This window comes from Stigmatopora argus, chromosome 5 (assembly GCF_051989625.1).
Source record: "Stigmatopora argus isolate UIUO_Sarg chromosome 5, RoL_Sarg_1.0, whole genome shotgun sequence".
Classification (NCBI taxonomy): domain Eukaryota; kingdom Metazoa; phylum Chordata; class Actinopteri; order Syngnathiformes; family Syngnathidae; genus Stigmatopora; species Stigmatopora argus.
In genome coordinates this window covers 2,523,232-2,532,500 of record NC_135391.1, presented here as the reverse complement: position 1 = coordinate 2,532,500, position 9,269 = coordinate 2,523,232, and the positions used below count along the sequence as shown (strand labels likewise).

At 38.1% G+C, this 9,269-nt stretch overlaps 1 protein-coding gene across 2 annotated transcripts in view; it reads right to left on the bottom strand.

Annotated features, from left to right (window-relative positions):
- Positions 1-5,375: 5,375 nt before the first annotated feature.
- The window catches only part of rorb (RAR-related orphan receptor B), a 30,051-nt gene continuing 26,157 nt past the window's right edge, over positions 5,376-9,269 (bottom strand). For both annotated transcript variants that reach the window (XM_077600127.1, XM_077600126.1), the window contains exon 10: positions 5,376-8,691. In XM_077600127.1, the coding sequence (XP_077456253.1) occupies positions 8,527-8,691 (165 nt within the window). In that variant the 3' untranslated portion in view covers positions 5,376-8,526. The remainder of the gene's footprint in view (positions 8,692-9,269) is intronic.

Here is a 9,269-nt window from a genome sequence, read left to right as displayed (position 1 = left end):
ATGAAAATGCAAAATATCTCAGAAAAGTTACTCACTGCGATGATTTTTCTCAAGATTTTCCCTTCAAAGTAACACATTTGTACTCCCTATCAAAACCATGAATATGGAGGTGAAAATTGTGTATCCTAGGGCGGCTTATACGCGAGAAATCGTAAAATTCAACCATTTTAAAGCAATTTTAAGTGTGCTGCTTATACGCGGAGGCGGCTAATATGCGAGAAAATACGGTACATGAAAACCTTTAACTTTTATGTGTGTAGCAGGATCCGTAAGAATTTTTTTTTGCGTTATTGAACTGAATTGAAAGCTTTTATTGTCATTATACAAGTATAATGATAGAAATATTTGAGAGGACATAGTTGATATTTCTGCAAGTAACCCCTCATTAGAATGATTTGAAAAGTCCTCTTCATAATGCGATGTCCATTTGCATGAGTCTAAGACACAGGTGTCAAAGTGGCGGCCCGGGGGCCAAATCTGGCCCGCTGCATCATTTTGTGTGGCCCGGGAAAGTAAATCATGAGTGCCGACTTTCTGTTTTAGGATCAAATTAAAATGAAGAGTATAGATGTATATCATATTTCCTGATTACCCCCCTTTTAAATCAATAATTGTAATTTTTTAATCCATTTTTTTCTGTGTTTTTAGGTCAAAAATCCTCTTGCAAAATCTAAAAATATATAAAAATATTTTCTGTTTTCCACTTTAATGTGAAACCTAATTAAAGAAAAATTTGGTTTCCTTTCGCAATGAAAAACAAATGATTAAATAAACGATTTTCCCTTACTAAGAAAAAAAGATCAAATAAACATTGTTTTAGATCTATAAAAATGGAATAGTTAGGGCTTTTGATCCAGTTCTTTTAATCCATTTATAAAAAAAAAATCTAAATATTATATCTAAAATGGCCTATGTGAAATCGAGTTGACGTTAAAGCGGCCCTCGAACCAACCCGAGTCTGACACCCTTGCTCTAAGACGACGACAAAAAAATTAACAAGGCGCAAAGCGACGGTGCAATTAGGTTCATCACGAACTGTCCCTGGAAATGGCGATTGTATTAACATATCATATTTTTTATGACAGGTGTCGGCGAGGAGCTGACCGATCCGACGGTCGTCACAGCTGAAACGCACAGGTTTGCTGCTAACTTTGACCTTTCCAAAATAGATATAATGTTAAAAAGACCGCTCATTTATTCATTTTTTTTATCCCCGTTCCCCGCGCAGTGGCGGCGCGGCCGAGATGGCGTTCGGCCCGGACAACCTTGGCGATTCCGCCATCGCCGCTTTCTTGCAAAAACACACCTGCGGCGCTTACTGCCGCGTGCTTGGCCTCTCAGGTAAGAACGCCGGCTGTCAGAATCATAATCGCGTGCCGAGTTACGACCAGGCGCGTCAAATCGCGAGCGCGTATTCGCGCGATGGATGTCACCTCGCCGGTGTCGCTCAGGAGGCCAAAGTCGGCGCCGAGACGAACCCCTCGACAACTTCAAATGAAGACGGCGCGTATCAACAGCCAGCTAATTAAGCCGCCAGCGTTCGTTTATTTCTATAACAACAGCGGCGTTCGAGGCGGGGTGGCTTCTGCTTTGTGCGTTTGCGCCGCGCAGCCTTTGATTACGTATTAATCACGTCTTTGTGCTGGCAATGTGCTGCTGAGACATTAGCTTTGATTAGCTATTAATTAATGTCTCTGGGTAGACGCCATACCGACATCTAGAGGATAACTTGCGAGGAAAGGAACGGCGCTCCAAAACAAACAAACACGCAAACATACAGTCGCCAGTTGTTGTTTTTTTTTTTTTTTTTTTTTTTTGATATTTCAAAGGTACCTTGTGTTTCCTCTTCCTCCTCTTATGTCCTCTCCAAGATTTCTATAACAAATCAAACCAAATAATTCATGACGGAAGCGCGGACTTCCTCAGTATTCTCTTTCTTGTGCTAATGACTGCGATCTCGCCGTGACGTGTCGCTGACTGATGTTTCTCTTGTTCAGCTTTAAGGAGACATCTGGACGCGGGGAAGGGCGGCGGCGGCGGGCCGGAGACGGCGCCGAGGACGTGGGAGGCGCGACCGGACCGGGAAGGGAGCGCCGGGGTACCTTTCGTCCAAAAAGTAGGAGAAAAAGGCCAGTCCGAAAGTCGGTCCGAGTCGATCAAATGCGATGTGGATGTGGTAATACATGCGGATTGACCTCGTCGCGGCTTGAATCCGCCACATGTGGGTGAAAAGTTTGCCGTGTGGGAACAATAATATAAACTTAAAGTGGCTAAAAGGCAAGTCAAAATTGGACAGGTTTAGAGAGCAGAATTTACCTTGGAGTTTTACATAATATGAAAATAATAATACGTAAATTTCACCAATTTCGTTATACGCAACTGTGTATGATGACAATAAAGAGTTTTGATTTTTTGGGGAGTTTGAAATAATAATAAAATTGGTTTAAAAAATCACAATTGGAGATGATTTCACTGGCCACTAGAGAGCAGAATCTAGCTTGGAGTTTTAAATAATAATACATAAATGGGTAAAATAAAGTAGTCACAATTGGAGATGATTAGAGAGCAGAATTTACCTTGAGTTTTAAAGAATAATACATAAAATGAGTTTAAAACAAAGTCACAATTGGAAATGATTAGAGAGCAGAATTTACCTTGGGGTTTTACATGATAATACATAAAATGGGTTAAAAAAAAATCCCAATTGGAGATGATTTCATTGGCCACTAGAGAAAAGAATCTAGCTTGGAGTTTTAAATAATAATAATACATACAATGGTTTTAAAAAAAGTCACAATTGGAGATGATTAGAGACCAGAATTTACCTTGTTTTAAATAATAATACATAAATTGGGTTTTTAAAAAAAGTCACAATTGGAGATGATTTCATTGGCCACTAGAGAAGTGTCTACCTTGGAGTTTTAAAAAATAATACGTAAAATTGTTTAAAAAAAAAAAAAGAAGTCAGAATTGGAGATGATTTCATTGGCTATAGAGAAAAGTGTCTATCTTGGAGTTTTAAATAATAATATTTTTTATTTTTATTTTTTTAAGTCACAATCGGAGATGATTTCACTGGTCACTGGTAGCTTCTAGAGTTAAATCATTATCAAAATTTTATTAAATAGTTACCATACAAACACTGTTCCTACATCGCAGCTATTCACCTATTGCGGCGGGTCTTGCAACCTATTAACCGCGTTAAACGAGGTATTACTGTATATATTTCTATATGCAAGGTGAGCCAAAAAATTTGACTTTTTGACGTGTGTATTGGCAGACATGAGCAAATAGCGACTAAAAAACACCATTTTGAATTCAGGATAAAATTCACACTATCCGCTGAGATGTACCAGCCTTTTTAAACAAATTACAATTCCATCATTGTCAACAAAATGTAATGTTCTTATTGGCTTGTTAAAAAGTTCCTGCTTTTTAGGGGGGTCACCTTGTACATGCGAATATATTCTTTTTAGAAAAAAGCGTAGGTTCGTGACATTATTTTTTAAATATGATGTCATGATAACAAAAACAGGAGTCAAAATATTCACCCATAAAATTTATTGTATTTCTTTTTCTTCCCACAACAAAATTTCTACAAAAGCGATAAAATATAGAATTTAACAAAACTCACTTCAGACCTTCACATAGTATTTACACATATTAAAGTGGGACTCGGCAAAAGGGCCCTGCATAGCTCTGAACTTCAACCCATTCCATTCCAATCCGTAACGTGGGTGCCCATGCAAATTTCCACACGCACACACCCGCGCTTAAAATATCATTCCGACGTGGAAAAGAAAGGGTTTGCCCGGATGAGCTGGTGGATTGATGGTCAGAGCCTGAAGGGTCCCGTTGTGACCAAAATGAAATCGAAAAAAAAACCCAAAACAACAACAAAAAACAAGAAAAAAAATCAGTTTGCAGTATAACGGAATGCACATTTTCCTTGAGTTTTCCTGTCTTCTGATTGGTCCACTCAAGACAGTCAAGCAGCTACAGCCCACGTCCAATCATTCATTTTCTCCCGAGCTATGGCACTTTGAAAAACGGAAAAGATTTCCTTTTTTTTCAGTATTTTGTTCTGTAATCCCAAATACGTTACAGATGGCTACATTATTATTATGATTTTTTTGTTTCATTTGCTCCTTCTTGCACGCCCAGACATTCGGAACAATAAATTTGAACAATTTCGCAAACGCTACTTGAATTGCACGCATGCGGAATGCACTGAGAAAGCTAACAAAGAGAAAACCTCGTTATCTCCAAGCCGTTTTTTTTTTGAGAAAAGTCGGATTTCCGTGTGGACGGAGTGTAGGAAACGGGTTTAAAAAAAAAAAAAGAATAAAAAGTGTATCAACATGTCTGTGCGGAATGTCGACTAGTTCAGTGTTTCCCAACCTTTTTGCATTGAAAAAAAATCTCAAGGCACACCACCGGCTGAAAATCTTCTCATTTAAAACTAATATTGCCTATATTAACAATATTATGTCATTTTAAGTTGCGTTATGTTAAGTTTGATCAACAGAGATCATATAAAGCCCATAAACTATTCCAAAATCTTTACCTAATGTCGCCAAAAGTTGATGTCTACGGACCCTGAACGACTTTTGGTTCACGTTATGTAAAGATAAGTCATGTAATGTTTTTAATCTCGTAATTTAATTTAACTTTTACTCCCAATATTTCTTAAATGCCCTAATATGGCATGCAAAGCAATGTTGTGCTCACATAGACTTATTTTGCCAAAATTTAATGCCCTTGAAACCAAACAACTTCCGTTTCACGTAACGTAAAAACAAGAAAACAACTTAAATTACGACTTTTTTAACTCCCAATGTTACTTAAATCTCCTAACATGACTAAAAGAGAAGTTTTCTGGTCACACAGACTTAACATCAACAAAAGTTAAAACAACTTCAATTTCACGTTGCATAAAAATAAGCAACAAAATACACTTACATTTCAACATTTTGCCATTTGAATCTTGTAAGCATACAATCTATGATGTAAATTTCAATTTTAATCTCAGTAGTTCAATTTTAATCTTGTTAACATTAAGATTTTTCTCTTGGAACATTACAATGTATGAATCCTTTTACAGTAATCCCTCGAATATCGCGTTTAATCTCGACCAGACATATCCGCGATAATAAAAAAAAAATCTTGAAGTAGGGTCACCCCTATTCTAACTTAATTTATTTTTCTTCAATGCTAAGTCCTATTAGCAAGACTGGCTTCCTCTTTTCACATTTTTATGAATTAAAAAAAAAAAATCTTCAGTGCTGAGTCCTAGTAGCAAAAATGGTTTCTGCTTATGAGTTTCAGCGTGGATTTTCAAATTTTTATGAACTAATGAATAAATAATAGCGGAAGTAGTGAATTTGCGATAATCGGCGGATTACTGTAAATTCCTACGGCACATCGATTGGGAAACACTGGACTAGTCATTGTGCGTTTTTTTTTTTTTTCAAAACGTGTTTGTCTGTGTTGATGGAGTGCGAAAGGCGTATGGAGTTCAGTCCCTGGCACTGAACAAAGGACTCCATAACATTCACAAAAGTTCCCCCTCGGATCCGCTTCAATAAGGCCAGTACAGAATGGGCCGTTCACTGACTGGTGATAGCAACTCACACATTCAATGGTTATCCAAAAAAAACCAAAAAAAAAACCAAAAACAACCAAAAAAAAGCCTTCTCATCCAGTTTAAACAGCATCTCTAAAATTCCTTGCGTATAAATAATCATATTTTATTCCAAAGTCCTGCAGACGATCGGGAAAAAAAAACTCACCGACCCGTTTGTGGTTTCAAAACCCACCCCGCCGATCCGCCAATCGTCCCACCCGTGGCCTCACCATAGCGTGAGCAAACACAAAAATATGCCCCCAAAGTTTCATTGCAATGAAACGTCATGCAAATAGAACAGAACAACAATAGGCTAATAGTAATAGAAGAATAGTAGACATAAGAAGAACAATAATAATAGTAAATAGTAGTCAAATAAAAAATAATCTTACAATGCAAACAGGACCGTAGTAAATGCCTCCAGTTCTTATTGCTACAGTGTCTTACTTACAGTGTTACGTTACCCCCGCGGCACATCGTTTCCCGACCCCGTACCGCCTCTCCGATTGGCAGTCTTAAGCGGAGGGACAAAAAAATCTAATTCGCCGTCCGCGGTTTGCCGGCGAACTTCCCAAAAAGCAGCAAAATTAGCCGTAAACGTACGCGAGCGATGACAAGAGCACACTGATATGGAGCTAATATTTAGCGACAATTCCCCCTCCCCCCATACGCCGCAATTCTTATCCTATGTTGTGGCTTTTAACGCGATTTTTGGACGGTGAATTCTGCTTCTATGGCGAAAAGTAGTACTTGTCTTATGGTTAAAAAGGTATTTGTCTTAAATTTTGCAAAAATATCAAAGCCTTTTCTAATGCTAAGTCAGAAAAGAGCTGCTCCCTGAGAGATGCTACGTCGCGCATCGAGCTAGTTTATGAGCAAGTCATGATTGTCTTCCTTAAAATCAACAAAATCCAGCCATGAATTCAACGACTAGAATAATACTCGACTTATTAGCATACTATAATTCTTTGACGTAATTTAACCCGGTATGTTTACGTAACTGACAAACATTACATTTGGCCACTGTTTGAGGAACATTGGTATTTTCCCCATAGCAGAGTTTGACCACGCCCCTTCCCACATATCGTTAAATACACGTAGCTGATTAAGTTTAAGTGCTTTGCCAAATTTGGGCCAATACATGAAATATTAGTTTGTGTTTTTATGTATATTGTCCTTTTTTAAAGGTGTGTTGTCATATTTGAACAAATATGCGGATCAAAATGGGCCAAAAGAAGTCAAATTGTGAATGAAAACTTAAAAAAATGAAATACACATTGCTTTCCCACATTTGTGTTGAAAAAAAATAAATTTGGAAATAACGTTTTTTGCTCATTTTGTTGAAAAACACATTGAGATTTCCATTTTTTTCTTCTATGGTTACGATTTATCTAAAAAAAAATCACTTTAAAACAATCGATTAATTTGCGAGTATTTAAAAAAAAAAGAGAGAACCTGGAACTATAAAATGCCTTTTTAAGTTTTTTTTCAACTTCTTTTGGCACATTTGAATCGGCATAACAAGGAGCACCTAGTGGTCGAAAACAGAACTACGCATACCAACTGTTTACATGCGGCAAAAAACGTCCCAACTTTGTTACTCAGTGGCCAAACTGCAATCAAAATTAAGACAATTTTATAAGTGCTAATAAATATATATCGGCTAACCAAAACAAAACCAAGTGATTGTCGATCGTTTTTTTTCATTTTTTTTCGGGATAAACAGCCATTGATTGTTTTTTTGTTCACAACAGTGCCTAGTTTGTCCAAAAACCATAGCTCACAATAAGTTTTGTTCAAAACGGAGTCCGTGATTGGCTGGACTGAAGTACCATGTGAAATAGTGCATTTGACTTGAAATTGCTACCCTGTTTTAAACCACAGAAAAAGGGGAAGATTGCAGTTTTAAAATTATTGCTCTCTGGGTTCCTTCATATTCACAACCCGGAATTATCCGGGTGTCCAATCCGACTCGATTGTGCAAATAATGATACGGCGATAATACACTTTTTTGAAGATTTTAAGATGAAGTTTTTCCTCATCTTGCTCTCCAATGGGAAAAAAATGGCTGACACCGAAGTCAATGCGTTTTTTTTCAGTTTTTTTTTAAGTAATATATGGGGCACCGTCACGATTTTTTTTGGGCCAAAGATATAGAGTTTATTTTAAAGTCGTTTCTGATTGTTTCCTTCTGATTGTTCCAAAGCAATCCATCTTTTTTGGATTTTTGTTATTGCAGCAACAAAATAGTACACCTTCCCCTTTAAATTTTTTTTCTCAGTCCTTCTTCATATGTTCTTTACAATTCTACACATTTGCATCCCGTCTATAAATATGAGCAAAATCCAGCCTTCCAACTATAAACAATTGAAAATCAACTCCCCCGTAAAAGCCAATATTCCTTTCCACGTCTTAACTTTACAAATTCTGTACACGAGAAACTATCCGTTAAAATAAAAACACTCAGACGAGGAACCATCGGCCTTATATTTAAATTAGGACTAACTTATTTTGAACAGAAGTAGTAATACTGGAAATCCGCTCGTTACTAAGGAGAATACGTATCTACAATAGCTTCCCTAATTCCGCTCCCCCGGTAAAACTATCCCAAGAGAAAACGACAACAAAAACGTTGTCCTTTTTCCACATTTTTTCCAATTTGACGGCCAACAAAAAGCTTCAAAGTCTGTACATTTCTGGTCAGAAGAAGACTCCGCCCACTTTTCATTTCTATATACATTCTTCAGACTGTATCGGTGAACGGGGGTGCCTGGGTTAAGTGCTGGACATTCCTTGTTGGCGCCAACTGGAAGTTTTGGGTCGTCGACCCGCGAGGACGGAGGATGGCGTCTCCCGGTCGGAGACGGCGGTCCTTTTTTTCGTCCGCCTGTTTGGGCGCGTCACTTGGGCACGGACATGGCGGAGTTGGGGTCGGGGTTGAAGAGTTCCTTGTAGAGAGGTGGGAAGAGGACGTTGACCGTTTCTGGGTGGAGCTGCTGGAAGGCTTGGAGTTCCTCCGTGTGGAGAGTGCACAGGGCGGACAGTGTCGGGATGCGGCTGATTAGCTGATGGCGGAGAGAAAAGGGGCGTCAGTTTAGCGTATTTTCACGACTATAAGGCGCACATAAAAGTCTTAAATTTTCTCCAAAATAGACAGGGCGCCTTATAATCCAGTGCGCTTTATATATGGACCAATACTAAAATTGTTATCACCATAAAATCAAATAAATCAGTCGATAGGGTACACCAGGGGTCGGGAACCTTTTGGACAAAGAGAGCCATAAACAATTCATATTTTCAAACATTATTCCCTGAGAGCCATACTCAGAATTTAAAAGTAAAAATACATGAAAATGTGAGGATTTATTAATCATTTCACGACTTTAAAAGTCTGAATTCTTTTAAGAATATTTTTTCACCGTTGCTAATCAATGAGTATCAATGAGAGTAAGCTTGCAGAAGAGTATAATGAAGAAAAAATATGATTAAAAAGGTGCTAGAGATAGTGTCGGGGCCACAGTATGACGCTCCCATTGGTGCATTCGGGGCTTAGGTGGTCTCTCACCAGTGGTTCCCATATTTTACCACACAGGTTAGCAGAGAGCCATATACACCCATCAAAAGAGCCACATATGGCTCCCAA